At 44.6% G+C, this 24,566-nt stretch overlaps 1 protein-coding gene across 6 annotated transcripts in view; it reads right to left on the bottom strand.

Moving 5' to 3' along the window:
• The window catches only part of ATP13A2 (ATPase cation transporting 13A2), a 650,312-nt gene that overhangs the window by 371,829 nt on the left and 253,917 nt on the right, over positions 1-24,566 (bottom strand). For all 6 annotated transcript variants that reach the window (XM_085608574.1, XM_085608571.1, XM_085608572.1 and 3 more), the window contains one exon: positions 510-586. In XM_085608574.1, the coding sequence (XP_085464700.1) occupies positions 510-586 (77 nt within the window). The remainder of the gene's footprint in view (positions 1-509; positions 587-24,566) is intronic.

Raw genomic sequence — 24,566 nt, 5'->3', positions numbered from 1 at the left:
ATCATGGACGTTAATGGTTCAACCAAGATTAAAAAATGTGTGTATAGAACAGTTCCAGCACCATATGCAAGTGATGTGCAGTGAATTAAAAAACACAAGGCACGATTCACAAAGTCACGACTCATCCATGGTAAAGAGGCATTTAAGCATGTCCTCGAGAAGGAGGACCAATAGGTGAAGGAATAGATCTAGTGACTGCGCGTCATTGTCCTTTTCTACGGTCACTTTATATAAACTGACGTGACTCCACTCCAGATACTCGCGATAACACCCTAATGCAACCCTTCAATCCGTAGGCCAGCGAGCACCCTCAATGCATGGTGCTCATTCTCTCCTTGTGCCTCTCTGCAGATTTTGAATCACCCTGTTCTTAACATTTCTGAGTAGTTAGCAAGTCCCAGGGTGCCCTGAAGTAGCCGTAAGGGGGCAGGTGGGCGCTGCACAAAATACATACACAGAGGCGGCAGGTTTTCAGAAAGTTTCCACAGGCATGATAATGCTGCACTTACCATGGAGGTCTCAGCGATCCCGTGTTCGAGGGCCCCGTAGTTGGTGTGGTGGGTTCCCAGCAGCTTGCTGTTAACTTCTGTAAATAAATAAAACAAATAAAAAAAAAACTCTGTCAAGAGGTTACAGATTATCAACGCGCCCTCTTCAAAATAACTCTACAGCAGGCTCTGTGGAGAGAGGAGGGGGCAAGGAACCCACCCTTTCCTGATTATTCCTGACACACCCTCCCTCCCATCCTGAAAGGCCCTGTTCTCTTTGTGTACAGCCTTCCTGATTTCCTGTGCCCACGTATGCACCGGAGGACCACACATCACCAAAGGAAACAAATGTAATTGCATTTATATAGCGCTTACTATCCATGACGAGGCTCTAAAGCGCTTTATGACGAGTAGCACGCTACTTCAGTACTCCAGGTTAGTGGTTAATTTAGTGGTTATTGCGATTAGTCGAGTGCTCTTAAGAAAAAAAAACTGCATTCATTTACTCCAGTTACGTTGAGATATATTATATTAGTAGAAGTTAGGTGTGATCATTAGTGCGGGCTATGGGGTTTCCAGTGAAAGGTTGTTGGGGGGAAAGAGGCTGGTGTATAATAGGTCATTTTAGTTTACAGAGATAGGGTTTTAAAGAGGAGAGGTTGTGATCTATGAAATAATGTATCAGTCAATTTTAGAATCACAATGAGATGGATTTAGGCAGTCATGAGACTGAGAGGAGGCTGTACTGAGAAATAGAATGCACGCAGAGGATGGAAGCTAAGAAGAGGGTGACTGAGGAAAGAAAGGAGAGGAATAAATCGGAAGTATGTCAAGTTCAATTTTATATTCAAGGTTTTAGGAGTATAATGGGGGAAGTATTTCTGAGATAGCAAGCAATTAATTGGAGGATGTAAGGTGTAGAAAGAAACAACATTAAAAGGGTGCTCCATATCCGGGGCATCCAGCTTAAACAAGTGATTCTGAAGTGTGCACATCATTAAAGCATTAAGAGCCCTAGCATGTTGAGCCACCTCGCTCACAAAATAGGAGTTATTAAACATTGGCTGAGAGTGTATCGCCATCGTGCAGTAAGATTTCTACTCTGTTTGGTCACCTAATCCCATCCAAGTGTATGTGGCTAACGTAGTAAATGTATTGTACATATAAGCGAAGACGAGTGAGGGAAACCTGTGGGATCCACATTGGAAGCCCATGGCCTGTTCCTGTACATAAGGTGGGGAGATGTTGTTTTCCCAGGTAGTGGAATCTTCTGTCTCTTGCCCGATCACGGTCTTGCATCTGTCAATAGCCAGGAGTAGATGGTTTACACTTCTTTATGTCACTGTTGTGGGTACTCCAGGCTGGAGACTACCCTGCTGTGAGGAACATCATCCTTCACAAAGGCTGTGCCAGCAGAACTGCTTAGAGAGGTACTTGAAAAGGAGGCACCCCAAACCAGCTCTCCTTAGAGAGGTACTTGAAAAGGAGGCACCCCAATCCAGCTCTCCTGCGTGTATGAAAGTGAAAATAATTGTGCTGATTTTCTGTGGAGTATAGAGCCACTGTCTAGCCTATGGCTTGAGACCAGTAACTCACTTCACACAAGCTCATAAACAGATCCGCAAATGTGGACGGATAGAGAGCAGGCTGTATTACATATGAATTGGTAACCCAGAGGCAAAAGTGTCTATGTCAGCAGTAAACCACTGAACTCCCAATGTCAAAGGGTGACCACAGGCGAGTTAATACATTTTAAAAAAATAACAATCCAGATTGACCACCAGATTATATTTTTAGTAAAATATAAAAATAAGTCTTTGAATGGAGTCTGTAGCTGATACATATTAAAAGTTATAGATTAAAGTGCATACTCTATACTTTGACTTTTCCTATGTATCAGCTACAGCCTGATCAGTGACAATATTGTTTTGAGTCCGGGGCATCATGTAATTTCTAATGTCTCACGTAGTCCACTCTTAAAGATTATGCATCCTACCTTGTAGGAGCAAAGTGCTCTTATGGGTGACTTATTTAATATTTAAGATCACGTTTTCCTACCTTTCAAAATTACGCCTTGTGTATAGACTCATAAGCAAAAGCCATCAATTTAGAGGGAACAAAATTAAGTTCTCATGGTGGAAAAGGCTGCGGTCTAGTAGTGTAAGTATTCTTTAACACTTCAAAAAAATCTTTGCTAACTGGGATGATGAAAAGCGATATTTGGAAGATTTTTGAGAAGGAACTTTACTGTGCACTAAGAACACAGATCTATTCTTCCTTTAAAGGCAAATGTGGCCTATGTTGATAGTCTTTTCATGGCTTTCTGGATGGTCATACATCCTCGCAGTAGTTTAGGTATTTCAATTGTACAATTGCAGCAGTCAGGCTGCAAAATTCAAGGGCATCACACTGTAATGGTGCAACTATCCATGTACCTGCATTAGCACATTTGGGCTGCATTTGGACCTTTTCTATGTTGCCTTGATGCTTGAAGAAGCTCTGAAACAAACACTTCCATGGCCATTCGGGGCTGATGACAATCCTCTGTGCTTAAATACCTCAACTTCAAAAGGAGTTATGAAAATCAGTGGGATTTCACGCCAGTATGTCAAACAAGCATCTGCAATGCAATAGGTCTCGCATTCGCGAGAGTATAAGCTATTGGCATTGTAAATGATAATGCCTTTTATTTATATGTTTAAAAATCCTGCAAGCGGTGCATAAACACCGATTGCAGGTTCTATAACTATATAAATAAAAGGCAGTCTCATTTAAAATGTCAATAGCTTAAACTCTAGCAAATGCAAGACCTTTGCGGCACCCGCACTTTAGCTTTACGCATCTTAGCTTCAAAAGTAAAGCACTAGAAAAAAAAGATTTATTATTGCTTTACTTTTGAGACAATCACTCTTCAGCTTAAGATGTTTACATCTGAAATGCAGGTGCCGCCATGTGAGTAATTAAACAAAAAAGTAATTCAGTCATGCAACCGTGTTGGGACAACAAATAAGAATTCAAAGCACGGCCTCCATTATGCTTTCAGAGGTGTGCAGCACAATACAAATTAAAAAATAAGCATAGAGGGAGAGCATGTCACAAAACTGTTCGAGAAAATAGTGCTGGGAGGCTGTAATTCAAGCCTACCGAGTAACAACACATGTAACAGGTGATGTTCTCATGGGAGGTTACAAAATAAGAAAAGGTGGCACTAAGGAGGGACTACTAAGCCTATTGACCAATGAAAACCACAGATTCAAAAGGACAATGGCACAAGGCAATTAAAAATATGAACGGGGAGTGGGTGGAGTTCCAAGTCCATACCCGAATACAACACGCCTTGCAGAGCAGCGCATGCAATGCCAAGGCTCGATCTAAAAAAACAACTTTGAAAGGGTCCCTTTAGGGCTCTATTTTCATGTCCTTAACAAGCAAAAACAATGATTGATCAATGTCTGAACTATATCTGTAAAAATCCTTAAGGTATCCTATGTCAGGGATGCAATCCCTGTTTATACTCTAAAGATCACTACCCCTTCCTCAGACCTTAGTAATGTTTAACTCATAATCTTGCTTGGATCTTCAGAATTGAAACATTTTCAAGTCTAATTATTCACAACAAAAGTATTCACTTATCTGATACAGCTAAAAATATTATCAAATCTAATAGGTATGGCTTGTTTTAGATATATAGATTGGTGGCAGAGGTAGAGGTGGATGGGATTTGTGGATCATGATTTGCCCATACTTTTTTAGTTTAACATAAACAGATCTCCTACTTTTTGTTAAAAGACAACTATCATTGGAGGGTTGAAAGCAGAGATGCTCCAGCTGAAGTGAAAAGGAGCGCGTCTCCTTGGCTGTGAAGCCGAGGAAGGAAGAAAAGACAGCTAAATAAGAAACAAGCCTGCTTGCCAAGGCGCTTGCTGCCTGAAAGAAATGTAAATGTGTGCAATTGGTTAATCTGCAAATATGAATGCTACTTGGAAGGCAGTATTGCCTTTAATTGATGGAGTCTCTGGAAGTTTGCTATGACAAATATTAATTATTTTTGAGAGGTGCTGAAAGGTTGCTCCCAGATTAACTTTGAAGTGTGTGCTTTTAATGGACAGTTATAAATAATGTGTCCACTAGATACAACCTGCATATTACTAAAACCTATTTTTGGAAGCACCTTTGTTTATCTTAAACATAAATGTTTTTGCACATTTTCTCACAGCCTATCTTATACTGTGTGTAATGCAACTTTCAAATAATGACTTGCATCTGAACAGTGCTATCTGTAACAGGATTGGACTTCGTAGCACTAAAACACATAAGCCACTATTCCCCACAGCACCAACAAGGATTCCAATCTGTGGCTCTCTGGTTAAACACACGGACACCTGCAGTGATCGCATTAGCAGACAGAGGTTTCATAACGTAAAACGGTGGAGTCAGGGGCGTAGATTCAGGGGGGCTGTTACAAACCCCCCAATGATTGCATTATTTAGTAAATAGTCGGGTACAGGAGCATCTTAGTCTGGTTTCGCAAGGTGTCTGTCCGATTTCACCTGGGATTTTTAAATACTCACTCAGCTACAAACATACACGCACTCCTCTGTTTTGAGGGTCTTAAAACATGGGTATTTTTACAACATATCATGTTTTAAGTACCCCTCACAATCTGCACTCCTTTCCCTTGTCATTGGCTCAGTCTCCCTCATGCACTACTGCTCATATAATAATTAACATATTATGCCATCGTAATTGTTGGGAAATCTGAAGCTCACCCCGCCTCCCCAGTCTTACTAACCATGCTACATCCGAGTGCAGTTCCCACTGATCAGTTTAACCAGCATTCTTTTTCATTTAAGATGTGCCTTAGATTATATGCAGTTCCCTGAAGGTGAAAGACCAACAAAATTGTTACAGCATATTGTGTTTTTTAGCTACACCTTTGACCCTACTCCCACATTCGTTGGCACTACCGCCATTGTACTCAGTTCCTATGCTTTTTTTAATGCCCGTTGACCGCTGATTGGTTACTGTGGCAGGTCTGAATGCAGTAACAGAAAACCCACAGAGGCACTCAAATGCTGGCAGGGGGCGTGCTGCGAGAAGCTGTGCTTTCTTATTTTGGAAAGGCAAACGTTTCAGTGCGCTGTCTTTTCAATTCAAGTTGTGAACCCGGAAGCAATAGCATGTATGATTACTAACAAAAACAGTGACCTTAATGGGTGTTATACAATATTAATGGGTCCACCAAAGCGTAAGAGAAAGTCAAAGTTGGGTACCTTGTCTGTCGTTTGACAATTTTCAGATACAGACTGATACGCCCAATTAGCTGAGCAAGGCAATTATTATATTTTATGATAATCAAGGTTCACATGTAACAAGAAAGTCTAGGAACTAAGCTGCAGCAGAAGGTCGTTTCAATAAGCAGCAACCCTCTGAATGGAGGCCGTGTGCTCATGACGGCGTGGTTCCGTCATGGAGCGGCCGCTCCTCCCACGCGGCTCGAATTCCCCGCCTGTGCGGGCGAATTAGAGAGTGGGCGGAGTCGTGACGGAACCACGCCGTCATGAGCACAGCTCGCCCGTGACTCATGACAGCGCGGTTCCGTCATGAGCACCGCGCCACCGTGCTGCCCCCAAACCCCCCCAGCGCTGCGGCGGAATTCGCGCCGCAGCGAAGGGGTTAAAGAGCTACACATACACCCAGTAGAAGTCTTGCCCTAGGTAAAAATATACCTTAACCTTTTTAATATGGAGGATGTCATGTTCGAGTTAATAGGCCCACCCACACAAAAGGAGCACTGTTTTTCAGGAGAAGTCCAGGAACACAGAATAGTAGAACATATGTTATTATCAACTGAACTTCTCTCTATTTTTGACTTCCCAGTAGAAGCCACAGAACAAGAAAGAACACATTCTGTAAAATACCCTCTGAATCTCCAGACAGTATGGGTGACCGAAATTCAGAGTAGAACAAGTAACCACTATTCCTAAACTTAATATTTAGAGTGCCTTTCAAAAACACATTCGTTTCCTTCAGACCCATTTTTCATTCATTAGATTTTACCATATGAATGGCTGCTTTGTCAGTCAACAATGAAAACTCATGTACTGCAATTCAGATGTTGGCATAGGCTATCACGTCTTTAGACAACCAACAAATACTAGCTATTCCTGCAACCAGAAGGCTCTAACAGACATACTTGTATGTTTTTTTAAGATATGTCACTGGCGCAAAAAAATTACAGAGGATTGTTGTCAGCTATTTTTACATTTTTTTTTTCAAGGATTATTTTATTTGAGAAAACCATGAGCGATCTACAGAAATGTCTCCATGCTAAATTTGGAATGCAGTCTACTTTTCACACTGCTATAGCTTTTAAGGTTCACACCTGTTTCTAACACACACAGCAGGTAGACTGAAACTACAAAAAAATAGGAAAAATAGATTAGTAGTTAAAAAAAGGAAAAACAGGTGATTCATTTTGTTTAACAACATGCTGGCTACTGAAAGCATAGAAGATGTGATCGTAGCACAGCAAACCTTTTCATGAGGCCATTTTTAGTTGCAACAAAAACATAAACTTTCTTGCACAGCACTTATTTCCCATTTTTCCACCCCCCCAAAAAAGTCATATGTTGGCTATTTTCTTAGTCCTCTATAGGGAGACCTGTAATGCTTGTGTACCTATAGAATCCCAAACATATGAGAAAAAGGCGCAAATTTGGGCTGGATATCTTTTAAAGAAAATAACTTATGAAGGCTTAAATGCAAACTGCCCCAAACATTAAAAAAACAGAGCTCTGCATTGGCGAGTGAAAATTTTCTCAGCAGCTAAGGAATTAAAACGAGCTTAAGGCTTCAATGAAAACGCAGGCTTCCTTGCTTCCCACACTCTTCAAGGGCAGTGGTGACATCTTCCAGCGCTCACAGGGCAGAGCAAACAACAGGTGAAACCTGCCAGTCAGACTTTGGGAGGTCGTGCAGGCCTCAGACCTGAACACCTTGGTGTGGGGATTGCGTCATGCATTCCTGGCGCGTGGGTTTCACTCAGCGCTAGAACGGAGGGAGGGTCACGTGCTGCCTGGCTCTCGGTGTTGCTGAGGATGATTGAACGTACCTCTGGTGCCATCTTTATTGGTCTGCTCATATATTTCACTTTGGAAACGCTGCACGTGCATAGCTCTGAGGGAGCAATCAGCTGTGGCTCAGAGGAGTTAACCAGGACGTTCATAATTCCAGAAATACTTGTTGCAGGGCCCCTGTCGGCTCGGGTCACGTCCTCAGAGCTCCGCCCACTTCAGCACCTACCATTTTATAAAGATACGAGCACTAACCATTTCATTGCAGTATTTCCTCTCCCTTAGGGTGACCAACTGGCATTGGTGCAAATTCAGGACGGTGAGTGTAAAAATTCAGGACAAAGGGTCAAAATTCAGGACACAAATTCAGGACAGGAGGTCAAAATTCAGGACAAAGCTTCAGGACAATAGGTAAGTTTTACAGACACATCAGAGGAGGTCGCGCAATAGTATATAAGTAAGCCCAAACATATTCAACCATTTGCAAACCTATTCATCATGTATCCATCCATCTATCATTTCACTCATCCAACCCTTCAGCCATCCTTTCACTCATCAATCCATTATCCATCCACCCTTTCACCCTATCCATCTGTACACTCATCCATCCACTCATCATCATCATCATCAAAATATCTTTATTCGGATATGAAAAAATCCAAGAAAAGAACAAAAATGGATACATATAGTTCAACATAATATTACATACAATATCACTTGTTAAAATTCATCAAGACTGTGAAAAAAAATGCAGAAATAAGGCGGATCTAAATGTCTTATTCATAATCTTACAGACTAGTTTTTGCAAAGCGACTTGTTAGCTCTACAGTCTTCAAATATTCATTAATAAAGTGCAGGGTGCAAGAGCTATATAGTACAAAAAAACCAAACAATAACCATGTTAAAATGTGCGATCATAGAGGTTTAAAACACATGTATAAAAAATGCTAGCATTAAAATACCCTATAACTTCCCTTGAACGATAAATCATCCAATACGTCATTTACATACTTTTATGGCATTATTACTGTTTTCTACGTGGTGCGGACCTAATAACATGAGGTGATACGCCATCTCCTTTGTACTGACAACGAGGTAACTTATATCTCACATCTCGATTTCCTCGATTTTACAGCAAGTCTTAAAAAATTCACAGTACAAAACAGAGTAAGAGGTTCCGCAGCGAGTTTTAAATATAACAGAGCAACCCTGACGTGGGTGAATTTATTCGCTTTTAGGAGGCATTTTAAAAAGATGTTCCGCGGGAAATCATATAGGGGACAAAAGAATACAAAGTGAAGAGTGTCCTGTGGAGATACCAGATCGCAGCCACAGGGACCCTTTGAACCGATATCTTTTGTGAATCCCGCGGGGACAGCTAAAATGTGGTGTAAAAGGTCCAGTCTAAATCTGGTCATTAAAAATCTGTCATTTTTGTTATAGATTTGCGCCAAATAAGGTTCTATACCAGCAACGGATTTCGTAAGTATATGTGCACGCACTGAGCCTTTCATTAATTCACTATCTTCTCTATGGCAAGCTACCCGCCTCAAGTATTCTGCTTTTATGAGTGTTTTTAATTGGGGCGTCATAGAGGAGGGGTCATCAAAACATCTTGCATAGCCCAGCCACTTCAGTTTATCCTTCACGAATTTTAGCCATGGGATCTTGTGGCTTTTTTCCCTTCTAATACAGTCTGTAATTATATCTCTGCTGAAGCTAGCGTCAGGATTGGTCCAAATTTTAATCCAACACATTACTGGTTTTAGGCTTATTCTATCAGAGATGTAAGGGAGCCCTAACTCTTCATGTATGATATATGCCGGGATACTTTGTGGTACTTGCAAAATCCTTCTCAGAAACTTATTTTCCTCCAGTTGAATCGTGGAGGTGTTTCTAGTACCCCAGACCTCGCTCCCATACATAATCTTAGAACAACAGATTGAATTATATAAATTCAATAATTCGTTCGGTGACCAGTGGCCTAGCCTCGTGACGCGTGACATAATGGAACCCATTATGCTTGTGTGCTGTTTGCATTTTTCTGTGACTAGTGGCGTGAATTTTAGGTGTTTGTCAAAAATGATTCCCAGATAGTTAAAAACCTCTACCTTCTCAAGCTTATGGCCCCCAATTTTGAAACTAAAGTTCCTCTTTGGTCTTTTACCAGCTTCCATGATATAGGATTTTGTTAGGTTGGCAGATAAGTCTAGTTGTGCCATAAACCGACAGAAGCCGTCAATGAGGGCCTGCAGACCCCTCCCTGTTCGTGCGAGGAGTACTGCGTCGTCCGCGTATAGCAGAACGGGTATACTTCTGTTGGCTACTCTCGGGCAGTCCACCCCCAGTTCTACTAGGGCTTTATCCAGGCCATTTATGTATAACGTGAATAAAAAGGGCGCTAGGATACAGCCCTGTCTTACCCCCCCAGTGCAAGCAAAATGATCAGTTAAATTCCCTTCATTGCTGTATCTGATCCGGGCAGTTGTGTCCCTATGTAGGGTTTTTAAAATAAAAATCAGAGTAGGGTCCACCCCGAGCAACTTTAAAATCTCCCATAATTTTTCCCGGTTAACCCGATCAAAAGCTGCCGTTAGGTCCATGAAAGCAAGATAAACTGTCCCATCATCGGCAAGAGTATACTTGGCCACCAGGTTATAAAGGTTGAGACATTGGTCAGAAGTAGAGCGACCCGTTCTAAAACCATACTGGGTATCTGTGATAATATTGTTTTCTTCAGCCCAGTCCATCAAACGGTTTAGAATTACCTTCCCTAAAACTTTTGCTGAAACATCGATTAATGAAATCGGGCGGTAACATTGAGGATCACTTTTATTGCCCTTTTTAAAAAGGGGAACAATTGTGGCAGTCGACCAAGACCTGGGCATACCCCTTTCCACTGCTGTGTTAAAAACTCTAGTGAGTATAGGGGCCCAAAGGTCAACCTGGGATAAGAATAAGTCGGGAGGGATCCCGTCTGGGCCCGGGGCCTTGTTCTTTGTCAGGGCTTGAATTCCAATTTTAATTTCGTCCACTGAGAACTGAACCCATGAACTTGGCAACGCGCCTGCATCAGAGATGTAGTGAGTCAGGGTACTGCCCTGATTATACAATTTTTTGAAGTGGGAGACCCACGCTTCCGGCAAGATATTGCAGGAGACCTTCACACTGTTTGGGGGCTGAAAACTAGGATCGTTAATCACCCTCCAAAACCGTGACATATCTCTCATTTCGGCTGCCTCCCTTAAATTCGCCCAGGCTTCATAGTGGATGGATTTTTTCCTATTTTTTATGGCCATTTTATAGTTGGTCCTACATTCCACTATCATACTCCTGTCCTTCGGGACCTTTTTAAGTGCCCGTTTAAGTTCTTTTTGGGCTCTGGAGCATGCTTTGTCAAACCATTTCGGCGTAAGATTGGGCGGTGCATGTGATTTAATCCTCAATAGTCTGTCAATATCCCTTGCCATGCTTTCAAATGCGTTTATCAAATCTTGGCCTCTGATATCTTGGTTTAGGCACAGCCATATCCCACTTTCTGGGTTTGCGAGAAGTTTTTTATAGAATGTTTCCCCATCAGTATTAGACCAACGCAGTCGCCTACCCTGATCAGTTGCTTCCAAATTTCCCCTTATCATCCGAGGCATTAACTGCCCGGGGTCATCAGCATCCCTCAATGATAACACCAGTGGGTTATGGTCGCTGAAGATACTGATTTCTATATTAAAATCTATGATCCTACTTTTAAACTCATAAGAAATAAAGATAAAATCTATAATAGTTTCTTTACCCCTGCCTTTAAACGTGGGATTTATGATATTTGGGAGCCTGGGCTTAATCAAGTCCATTGTAGGGACGAGATTATATATCCCCAAAATCATACTTAATTCACTGCCTTCCTGCGTGTGTTCAAGGTGCCAGTCATCAGTGGAAGGACAAGAATTCCAAGATCCCTCGAGCCATTTCAGATATGGGCATGGGTGACAATTAAAATCTCCCACCAAGATTACGTTTGGGGGATAGTTTCCCCTAGAATGCAAATCAGCCAGTCTATTCTTCAGGTCTGCCAGCCTCTGCATTGATTGGCCCGCATTGTAAAAATTTATCAAAACAAACTTAGTCCCCTTGTTACTGTAACTAAGGCCCTGAGTATATTCCGAGTTCCAGCCCAAATCATCCCATGTCCCCTGTAGCGTCAAAGATACATAAGTTATTAGTCCTCCTTTCGCTCTTCCCATCACGGATTTTTGAGCGGGCACAAAAAACATTTTGTACCCATCTAGATGGGGGACATTACTATCCATTTCCCATGTTTCTTGTAAACAGATAATGTGGAACTTTTTGCTGTACTCCAACCATTCCTTGGTTCTTAGTTTGGGAGAGATTCCGGCAATGTTCCACGATACTACCCTAAGTTCCCCGTTCCCCGGGTTAGTCCCGTTCCATACATGGGAATATTGAGTTTGGGAACCCCCTTCTCCTGAGCCGATCTGGTCTGCTTCGGGACTAATCGCAAATTGAGTTGTTACCCCCTCATTTTGGGGGATTTCGGGAAGATGACTGTTTCCTATGGACCCAACAATTTCCACAAGCTTAATGTTGTCTGGAGGTGGTAAATTTACCGGTATTTCTACTTGAGTCTGTCAATCTAGTTCATCCATCACTGCCGCATCAGACAATGGATTGAACCTATTGGAGCCTAACCCCAGTCTAAATGGTCTTGATAGCGGGACTACCACTCTATTACGTGGCTCCTGACGCGGTACTTTTGCCTGATCCCTATAGAAAAAACTTAGAGGGAGCATTTTAATAGACGACCCACTGTCAAACGCCACATAACTATAAGCCAACAGTTCTTTTACCAGCTCTCGGTGTCTGAAATTGACAATGACGCAATCTCCGGCAAACTTCTTTTTTGAGGTACCAAGCCAAGCTACCCTCCTTACCATGAGAATATGCGATCTCCACTGCATAGAATCCTTCGCATTATTATCCAACCAGTGGCTGACCTTGTTTATCAAGGAAACTGTAGATTCTTCTCTTTCCCCGTTTTGGGCCGGTACCCCTGCTAAAACTATTGTATAGGGGCAACATGCCGGAGGCAAAGCTAACGTCTGGAGGCCCGGCGAGCACAGTACCTGGGCATTATGGGAACCGGTGGCTGCTAACTGAGCTTTTGTACTAAACCCTTGTTGCGTGCTTACAGGGGCCTGGACCGGGTGTGTAACTCTATCATTGCTCCCAATACGATCTACCCTCTGCTTTGACCCTGCTCGTTCCGGGTTGGCTACAGACTCTTGCCCGTCCGGTAATGAAATTAACTGGGGGACTGGGAAAACACGTTTATCCATCTCCAACAACCTATTGACCTTTTCCTCGATTTTCTTTATGTCTGCTACCAGGGGGGCCAAGTGTTTAAGAAAAAGGGCTTCCAACTTGGAATCGAGTGTTTTCATTATCTCCTGTGACCAGTCCATTCTGTTTGCAGGGGAGCGGATATGATCTTGTGAGCAAGCTAACCTATTGCTCTCGTCCTCAACTATTATAGGGTCTATTTTAGAACCACCTTTTTTTGTATTTGGGTCATTTTTATTTTTACTTGTCCCCTTGTTCTGTGGCCTGATTGAGGGCTTCAAACTCACGATAGTGGCACTTTCTGGTGCGGGGTCTGGCGTTATTAAGGCTTTTTTTGAGCGGGTAACTACTACCCTTTCTTTCTCCACTAGGGCGTTAAGCTCCCTCTCGCCCCCGGGAGTAATCACATTTTGTTCTTGGACATCCGCCTGTGCCCCCCCGGGTCCGCTAACCTCCGGTTCTACCGCGGGACCTCCCACTGACGGTAGCTCATCACCACCGTCACTTTGGCTATTTCTATGAACTTGTGCTAATGTGACACCCTGAGTTTTACTAGACAGAGAGGGACCCTGACCTGCCGCTGTGCTCGTCCCCGGTGTGACACATTCCGCTATTGTCCCCAATGAGGAGCGTTTCTGTGTCAGTAAGGAATCAAGGGACAATCTACGCTCCGTCAGTTGTATCTCATGTGTCAGCAGTGATTCCGCCCGTGTGATAAATGCATCTAGTGTACCCCTAACTCCTGTCCCAGGTTTGATTGGTGTTTTTTTAGTTTTCCCCATAATCTCAACTGACAATTTGAGGCTGAGCCGGGAGCGAAAGACCACCAAATGCTAACTTGCCCACTGCAGTGAGAAATTGACCTACGCTATGACTCACAAGCGGTGGCTGCAGCAATACGTTACAAAGCAGGACAAAATGTTATGCCCCCAGCTGTGGTGCCTCATGCAACTAACAGTATGGAATCTACGGACCACTCACAGACTTAACTTAGTGTTCGTAGAAGTCTATCAGAAGAGGTAGAACGATGCCCGGCTTGAACAGACGGACCAAAAGGGATGGCCCAGCCCGGCCTCCTCTGGCCTCGGACGGCTGCAGACGGCCCCGCCCTTGTCCCGGGCTTCTCCCGGCGCCGCCCGCGCGCGTCCCGCGAAGCGGGAGACCAGGTTTGAATTTAAGCGCCTCTGAGCGCGAGCTGGCGGTGTACGGCGTCCGGCCGCAAAGGCTCCTGGGTAGTGTAGTCTCCCCACACAGCGGCCGCGCCCTCAGGTGTCACGGGGCTGCAGGCGGCGGGGGAGACCGGCGGTGAGCCCAGGGATTCTAAGGCGCCTCGGCCAGGGACCACAGGAACAACAAAAACAGGTACTTTCCCTGTGCTCCTCACAGGGTTGATTTAAGACTCCCACTCGGTCGAAGACCAGGTTTGAATTTAAGCGCCTCTGAGCGCGAGCTGGCGGTGTACGGCGTCCGGCCGCAAAGGCTCCTGGGTAGTGTAGTCTCCCCACACAGCGGCCACGCCCTCAGGTGTCACGGGGCTGCAGGCGGCGGGGGAGACCGGCGGTGAGCCCAGGGATTCTAAGGCGCCTCGGCCAGGGACCACAGGAACAACAAAAACAGGTACTTTCCCCGTGCTCCTCACAGGGTTGATTTGAGACTCCCCATCCAGCCATTTACCCTTTCACCCATCCACCCATCCTTTCACTTACTCATCCATCCGCCCAGTCACTCATCCTTCCAGCCATCCACCCTTTCAGTCATCCATCCATCCTCCCTTTCTCTCTCCATCGACCCTTTCACTTAGCCATCCTTCCTTCCATCCATCCACCCACCCACCCACCCATCTACTCATCCATCCATTGACCCTATCACTCATCCTCCATTTCTCTCATCCATTTATCCTTTCACTCCTTCACTCATCTATTCATCCTTTTGTCCACCTACCCTCCCTTTCACTCACTCATCCCTCCTTACATCCACCCTTTCACTCATCCGTCCATCCATTCATCCTTGCACTTATCAATTCATCAATCCATCCATAATTTCACTCATCCATCCACCCACTCACTCATCATCCACCTTTTCACTCATCCATCCTTTCACTCATCCATCCACCCCTTTACCCATCCAGCTACCCTTCCACCCATACATCCAGCTATTTACCTTTTCTCTCATCCATCCTTCCACTCACTCATCAATCCATCCATCCATCCTCTCTCATTATACATCTATTCAATCTTTCATTCATCCATTCACCCTTTCACTAATTCATCCAGCCATCCCGTCACTTACTCACTCGCTCACCTTTTCATATTAATTTTGAGCTGAGCCTTTTTGAGAAGAGGCCCATCAAGAACTTCACCCTCGCTGCAGGAGCCATTCCAGGACTGGGACAGAAGCCACCCAGGGCGGAGACAGGATCTACGACAGGGGGGTACAGGAGCCATCACAGGTGGTGGGGGGGGGGCAGGAGCCACCACATGGGGGGACAGGAGCCATCACGGTGGGGGCAGGAGCCATCACAGGAGGGGGAACTGAATCCACCAGGGTGGGCACAGGGGTGGGCATGCAGTATTCTCGTATCGTCTTGGTCTCTTCCAGGGTGGGGTAGGGCTCCTCACCCCCTCCTGGACAACAGGCTCTCTTTCTAAAATGTTAGTTTTGCCATCCCCCACTGTAATGCACAGTACTTAAAGGAGATACTCCAAGAGAACTGATTTAACTGATTGTCCTCCATACTTTGTTAATCAGTGTGGGTGCGATTGTGCCATTTCTTTATTTTATTACATTATAGACTGCATGTTTGAAGAACCGAGGTTTGCTTACAATTTAGTAACAGTAATTAAGCTCTGTGAAGAGAACCAGGTGCTGCCTCCGTGTAATCAGGGCTGGTTCTAGGATGTTTGGGGCCCTGGGCAGAAAGGGAATGTGTGAGGCCCCTCGAAATTGCAGAGACATGACGCATTCAGGGCTGTTTGCATCTGAATAGATGCCCCAGCCCCTCCCTCTCAGTCACCTTCAAACACCTTAACAGCTCATCAAGGGCTAAAGGTGTGAGGGTTGCCATCCCGCTGTGCCTCTCCAATGCTGCTGGGTATCTGAGCTTTGGTACAGCATCAGAGTCAAGAAGGGAGGTGGGTGGAAGCTGTGCCGGCTTTAGGGTGGTGCGACCGGTGCCCGGTTAAAATTACGGACAAATGGCGTCCGTTAAAGAATCCTTCACGGACAACGGACAGACGGCCGAAATTACGGACTGTCCGTGAAATTTACGGACGGTTGGTCACCCTACTCTCCCTACATCCTAGTGGCTGTGCAATGTATTCATATCCATCAAGAGGGCGGCCACAGAGCTAGGCCCAAAACCTGGCATAACCAGATAATTGCCAGGCACGGCAAAATCTTTTTATCTGAAGAAATTCCAGACTGAATATTCTACTGCCCGACTTTGTGTTTCTGAAACAAGACGCCAGCTGTCCACGGCCGCTATTGACACGTGCACGGAAGTTACTGATAGGAGTCCTCAGCTCTCTAACACACAACACCATTACCATTAAAAAAACGCAGCACATTTTATTCACCCAAAGACACTAAAAGATACTGTTGTAACGTGTGCTTAGAGTGATTTTTAAGATCAGGTATTCTTAACTGGAAAAAGGAAGCAGGTGAAAGCGGTAACCAAATCTCCTTCCACATTTATGTGGGATACATTATTTAGTTTCATTGTTGGTTAGGTGGAAGCCTACAAGACAGCACAGCGGTCTGGTTTTCTTAAGACATCTTGGGGACACTAGCAATGCTTTCTGCCCGCTGCTTACCACTGGCTTTGTGGTTTGTAACTTACATTTTCTGGCTTTCCATTTGCTGGCTTTATTTGCCTTAGGTTGTCCAGCTTTAGTTCATCCATCCCGTTGCCCAAACCTTGTTTACTGTATTCTTCCACTAACTTGCTTTCTGAAAACAGGCCTTTAAATCTTGTTTTTATCTTGTATCATTTGCTGAGCATTCAAAGACTGGTACAATCTTTCTTCCGGTTAAGCTTGGTTTTTACTTTTTATTCTCTGCCTTCACAGTGAGATAACTTATGTGACAATCCTGCTGAGTATCCATGTGAGAAGAGAGGGTGTATGATGTTTCTTTTTCTAGCACACAACAAAAAATAGTGCCAATGTTTCAGAATATATCAGAATTAGTACAAATTAAGCATATTTATTTTGTGGCTCTTAAGTGTAGTGGAAACAATATTTGAATATGATCAAAGCACAATAATAGAGTAGGTGATGACATTTGCATACATTATCGTTTGTGTGCAGTAAAACTGTGTATTTTGGTGCAAATGTAATGGTTATTTCAATTAAAAACATGTTGTCTGTAATAGCAGTGCACTACCACACCATGCACACTCGACACTATGCCATTCTGTTCCTCTCAATGCCCTCCCACTCCATGCCACAACACTCCATGCCATGACACAATATGTCAGTTCACTCTATGCCCCTCCAATTACAACACTTACCCCACTCCACCCTACCCCTCTCCAATCTATCCCACTACGAACCAATTTACCCCACTACGATCCAACTACCCCAATACGATCCAATCTACCCCACGCCATCCCAATCTACCTCGCTACACCCCAATCGAACCCACTTCAATCTACCTCACCCCAATCCATTCTACCCCTATCTACCGCACCCCAATCTACTCCACTCTACCCCACTCCACTGCAATCTACACCACCCCACTCTTCCCCACCCCACTATACCCCACTAATATCATCCCTCTGCATTCTACCCTACTGTAATCCACCATAATCTATCCCATTCCACTCCAATCTACCTGACTACACTTCAGTCTTCCCCAATCTATCTCACTCCACTCCAGTCTCTAATCCACTCCGATCTATCCACCCCTCTCCAATATACACCACTCCACCCCAATCTACCACACTCCACTCCATCCAATCTACCCCACTCCGCCTCACTAAAATCTATCACATGCCACCCAAATCCATCCCACTCCAGTCCAATCTAACCCACTCCACCCCACTATAATGTACCCTACCCCATGCCACTTTAAACTACATTACTCCAATCTAACCCATTCAATCTGCTCTTCTCCAATCTACTCCACCCCATCCCAATCTACCCCACACCACTCTATTCAACTCCACTCCAATCTACTCTACCCCACCCCAATCCAATCTAACCCACTCCACTCCGCCCAATCCAATCTAAACCACACCACTCCAATCTACCCTTATCTACTCCACTCCACACCACTCCACCCCTCCCCACCACAATCTACACCAACTCACTATTCTCCACTCTACCCCACCCCACTCAAATCATCAATCTTCAGTCTACCCCACTCCAGTCTACCCCACTCCATTCCAATATACCCTACTGTAATCCACCCTAATCTATCCCACTCCACTTTAATCTATCCAACTCCACTCCACTGTACCCACTCTAGTCCACCCAATCTACCCCACTCCATCCCACTTTACCCAATCTACCCCACTTCACTCAAATCAATCACATGTCACCTAAATCTATCCCACTCCAGTCCAATCTGACCCACTCCAATCTACCCTACTGCACACCACCCCAAGCTACATTACTCCAATCTACCTATCCAATCCATCCCACTCCAATCTACTCCACCCCATCTACCCCACAATAATCATCCAACTCTACTCCAATCTACTTGATTCTTAAAAAAATATCATGGAATATCTATGGGCTAAAAGCTTCTTTACAGAATAAGGAAGCCTTCGAATTCTTGCAGTCAGGTGATCTGTTATGTTTGCAAGAAACTTGGTTGGTTGCTTACTCCGACGACCATACCAGCCTTTACAGAATTTCAACAGCCCGCAAGAAAGCATAACATATTTGGAAGACCGTCAGGTGGTTTATCAATATATACACGGATCAGCAGTAATATAGAAGTAAAACCTCTACTAAACACGGTTATGGCTCAGGCAGTCCTAGTACAGGGACTGAAACTAAACGGATGCCCAATTAAGATCATTTTCACGAATATCTATTTTAATCCCATAAAGGCACCCAGACATACTGAAATGAAACTACTAGTGGATACCCTAGAGGAACTACTGAGTAGCCGACCTAATTGCGGGATCATAATCTTCGGAGACTTCAATACGAAAAACCTTGGAACAAACTTAGAAGAAGCATTGCCCCTCGATAAGGCTGGAGTGACGATGAATACATTCTTAAGTACACATAGTTTGAAATCAATACAAATGTTCTCCAAAACCAAATTGGCCCCTAGCAATGATACACAGGGCCATCCTAAATCACCAATTGACTATATGTTCATATGTGGTCGTCTTCTTGGGCAAGTAACAGAATCTCAAAAACCTTTCACCCCAACCAGCGACCATTTCCCACTCGCCATTTCTTTTACTCTAAACACTGCCCGCCTTCAGTCCACTAGCACCTTGGGCAACACTAATGGAGAGGAAATATACGTCTTGCCAAGGAGGTTAAAATGGACAAAAATAGATACAGCAGCATTAACGTGGTGGAAAAATAATTGGCCTGGTATAGCTGAAGATTTCATGACAGGCAATATTAATGCAAACTGGACCAAACTAACGTCCGAAGTATATCAACTCCTGAAAGGCAAGAAACATCATTCTCACTTTATAGAAATCTCTGGTCGCCAATTTCAGCAAAAATGTGAAAAAGTGGAGCAAAGTATATAGCTACTCAGAACAGCAACACGGCTGTATAAGCAAAATGGAAATCATGTAACTTATCAAAACCAACTTCTAGCAAAGAAAAAACATAGGAAAAATGTATGGAATAATAAAAGAAAACAACAAGAATTGGAGTGGCTACATATTTTTTCCTTGTTAAAACCAAACAGGCAGAGTTTTGGACACATATTAACAAACTATTTGGGCAAGGCCAAGATAGGTGCAATACGATCGTTTGCGAAATATGGATAAACCATATAACAACATTATATTGTGTTGCACAACATTTTTCACCTGCGCATACCCAAGAACAGTCCTTACCCGCTACCCTGCCTGAAGCTCCACTAGTAGCCATAGAAGATACATATGGACAGGCAGTGGCAAGGATTGCATCAAATATGGAGACTATCCGAAACGCCACGTTTGCAGGGAAACGTGTGAAAAAAAAAATTCTAACAAGTATTAGAAAAGATGGGGCACCTGGCCCCAATGGGTTACCTGGTCACTTGTTTAAAGAAGATTGCGACTTTTGGAGTAGTATACTAACGCCACTCTACCATCACTGCTTAGTAAACTCCACAATCCCAGAGTCTTAGAAAGGATCTCTATTACACCCTATCTACAAAAAGGGCAGTACTGGGGATCCCGCAAACTACAGGCTGATAGCCCTTTTGGACACTGAAGCCAAAGGATACGCTATTCTTCTACTACAAGATCTCCAGACGTGGGCCAATGAAAACGAAATCCTTCCAAAATGCCAAAATGGCTTTAGACCTGGTGCATCTACAATGGATAACATCATAACATTGGCTTACATGATAGAACAAACAACACAAAAAAAGTCAAGGAGTCAATCGCGGCCTGTTGTGGCGGAAATTACATGGCTGGGGATACCAGAGACCCTTTTAAAGGCAGTAATTAGCCTTTATACTGGAAATTCGGCCACCAAAAAGATCTCTACAGACCGTGCGTATTGGCACCTCTGCTTTTCAACCTATATACAGCAGATTTGGCTAAAACAATTTTCAACGCAAACTTTCTATCTCCGAAAATTGGCTTTAATAAATTTTCTTTGTTACAATATGCAGACGACATGGTATTACTGGATCATACAAAAGTAGGCATGCAAAGATTATTGGACGCATTAAATCGCTATAACAACAAGAATAATTTAAGAGCAAATGCAGGCAAAACGAAGGTAATTATATATGGAAAGTATGCTAACAAACTCGGTCACTACTGGAGGTTGGGCAACTTGAAGATATCAACAGTATCCAAGTATAATTACCTAGGGGTATGGCTGATGAGCAATGGGAAACCAACCGCTCACCTTGCCTCAGCCAAAACAAAGGCTAAGGCAGTAACGTTTACTTTGTGTAAGCTTAATGCTAAACTAAACAGCCCGACAACAAAATCCATCAGAAAAGTTATACGGGCAAAACTGCTGCCCTCAATTACATATGGCCAGTTAGCATTCCCAACTGCTTTTGACAACAGCCTTGAACACATCAACTGCCGAGCGTACAAGCGAATCTTCCAGATCCCATCACATACACGTAACGTCCTGGTGCGACTGGAATTCGGGCTGAATAAGCAAAACTATGAGCACTGGGCAACGTTTGTGCGGTATTATCAAGGAGTTTGTGCGGCTACCCCCAATACTCTGAAGTCAATTCTGAAAGTGATCTTCATGCAACCTAACAACTCATGGAGCAATGGCCTGAAAATTGCCTGCACTGTACTACATCTCGACATGACTAAACTGCAGAACTTAACCCACCTGCCAGGCACATTAAAATCTATCCTAAAGAAGCAGGTCAGGGCACTTTCGAAGGAAGAAGACATGAAAGAGCTGACTAGATCTAAAAGTAATATCAGATTTCTCATCACCTCCTACGAAGATCGGCAATGGCAAGCATACCTCGACGCTGCACTAAATAAGTCAATCTTAAGGCAAATTTTAACAGCAAGGCTCATGGTATTGCCGATAAAAGGCATCAACAGGCAATGGAAAACACTAGAGACGATTACCAACTGCAGACTATGTAACCAGCATGTTGAATCCATGGTACATTTGGTCTGTACATGCAATTGCTTAACACATGCACGTCGTACTTTTTTAAGACCATTGTTTTTGAAATATGGGACACGTAACTGCAAGGATGCTATGACTCTCTTGTTTAGTCTGGAGTTACCTATGGAACTAGCTAGGTTTGCTAAATTTGTGTACAAAGTAAAAGACTGCTTAAATAATGCATCTTGCAATCTAGAACTTTAAGACTGCACCTCGGGCATGTCTAGACTTGATTTGTATGTTGCGACAAGACGCATTTAATACTTATTGAATCTATATCTCACTTCTTAAACAGGTCTTCGAATGTTCTATTTACATGAACTTCTCTGTATCGTGACGCTCCTGCTCAGGGGGACAGATGCCCTGAGCTTTTTTAACTTGATACACGAGTTATACTATCTTTTTTTTAAATTGATGATTTTATTTTTTTTTCCTTTAGAATTTACTGATTAGGGGGGCGTGGTTTGGACGCCGAGAGAGATGGCGGCTCGGTGATTCTCTCTGCCCGTGCGTGAAACGTATGAGGGCAGAGGAACGGGTCTCACCGCTCCTATCCAGCATCGGACGGTGGAAACAGTGATCGGAATGTGAGGGGGCCTAAGAGGCGAAGTTTGGAGGCTTTTCGCTGCTGAGAAGCGGCTCTACCGCAGCCTTAAGTGATCCGCTCGATGACCGCGAGGGCTACGGCAGGCTACGGGACCGCGTGACTGGAGGTGTGTCGGCGGTCAGGGCGATTGCCGGAGTGGATCGGACCCAAGTGCGACTGATACCGGAGCTCAGCGGGTATGTGAGCAGGTGCGCGTCGGTGATGAGGCAGAGGAGAGGAGTTCGTAGCGCGATGGGAGGCCGTTGGTGCATATCCCACAGACAAGATGGCGGCTACCGCGACATAGACGGAGAGCCCTTGCGCTTCTGCTGCAGAGCCTGTGGGGTGTTTGGAGCCTACTGAGGTATCAGCCTACCGTGAGTGATGTGTGCCTTCTGGATCATACACCGGTGCTGCTAGATGTCGGAATGTGAAGCTGGTTCTACCCCCTTCAGTCTGCCCGTGAAATGGTGGTTGTGTTTGTGTCGTCGTGGGAGCATGCATGGAGTGGACGGCTCCCTCCAGGGTGGTACTAAGCCTGTAAGATCGAACCTGAAGCTCCACCTGTGGCGCGATCTGCTTTAATCATCTGGAGTTCTAGGAGCCTTACATGGGGTTATGGAGCTGTAAATGTCGCAGGCGCCACGTTGCGTGGGGTGAACCTTCATTACTGCTATCCTGCTGCTCTGGGCCTGCCTGGCTTCCCTGCTACCTTGTGATTCCACCTGAAATCTTTTGCCTTGCGACATGGTCCTCGTGTGTGGTGGCGCGACCATACCCTGTTCGTCTTCGCTGATCCCCATGATGTGATCACGCGCCTCCGCGCCTAGAGGGGTAACACGTGCGCCCTTTCGGAGATCCTCCAATCATATAGATAACGGACGGGAAGGCGCCAGGAGATGAATCCATAGTTGCACGCGTGGTGATGTGTTAAGTTAATGTGAATTTACCTGGATTGGCTGCTACCAGTCGGCAGAGGGGGCGGCAGTCAGGAGGCACTCCATAGGAGAAGGTTGAAGCACTCTGTGACATTTCTGACTGGCAACGGAATCTACACGACGGACTAACATGGCTGATAGTAAAGAATCTGTGAAAAGCATGAAGAGGCTCAAATCTGATCAGTCGAACCCTAGTTCACCCAGCAAGGGAGCGAAAAGTAATCCGGACCCGATGGAACTGATACTTGATAAGCTGGAAGAAGTAAGGGAGCTAGCTAAGGCAACCAAGGATGAGGTGGCGGCTATCAGGCAGGATAATCGCGAAACCAATGCAAAATTGGTGGAGGCAGAGTCGAGGATTAGCAGACTTGAGGATCTAGAAGTAAAGTCGTGTGCAGCCATCAACCGCTTATGCATAACCTCGGATCAAACTATGCGGAAACTGGCGGAGTTGGAGGACAGAAACAGACGGGGGAACCTACGCATTTTTGGCCTTCCGGAGGGATCGGAGGATCAGCATGCGAGCTGTGGGGCCTTCCTGGAATCTTGGTTTACCCAGGCTACTAATCTGTCCTTTCACCATCCCCTGGAGTTTGATAGGGCTCATAGAGTGCCAGGCAAGATAAGTAAAAACCAGAAAGGCCCTAGAGCGATTGTGTGCAAGCCATTGCGATATCAACATGTGGAGCAGATTCTTGACTTCATGAGGAAAAACAACCATATTTTATGGAAATCGGTCAAGGTATACATCTCACAGGACTACAGTAAAGAGACGGTGGAGGTTAGGAAAGCGTTCTTGGCACTGCGACCAATGCTAAAGAAAAGGGGCTTCCAATATGGGTTTGCTGGCCCTGCAAAGTACCGTGTGTTGGTCCACGGATCTCCACATATTTTCTCGGATCCTCTGAAACTGAAACGCATGCTTGATGGCCCGGACGATCTGGACATGGACACAAGCTCCTCAATGGGTGCAGTAGCACAGGCCTCAGCCTCAGGTTATAAGTGACCACAGCTCTGCATGAGCTAATTCTACTCGAAGGGGCAGGTTGCCTATAGCATGTTCTCTGCCTCGAGGTTCTCTCCAAAGACAGTTCTGATGTCAGTATGCAGTTGCAGATGCTCAGGATACCTGGCCACATAATATGTCTTAGAATTACTACCTTTCGAATAGATGGGTTTCAGTTTAAATGGCCAAGATTGCTAATGGTCATGTTTCATGTTTCACAAGTTTACTCCGTGGGTTTGTAGTGATTGATGAGGGCGGGCTGTTGTTTAAGCGGCTGGGTCTAGAATGGTTGATGAGGTACCCGAAGGTTGTGCTGGTGGGGGAG

Source organism: Triturus cristatus, chromosome 1_2 (genome assembly GCF_964204655.1).
Source record: "Triturus cristatus chromosome 1_2, aTriCri1.1, whole genome shotgun sequence".
Classification (NCBI taxonomy): domain Eukaryota; kingdom Metazoa; phylum Chordata; class Amphibia; order Caudata; family Salamandridae; genus Triturus; species Triturus cristatus.
The sequence above is the reverse complement of the archived record's forward strand: the minus strand, read 5'-3'. Positions and strand labels throughout refer to the sequence as shown.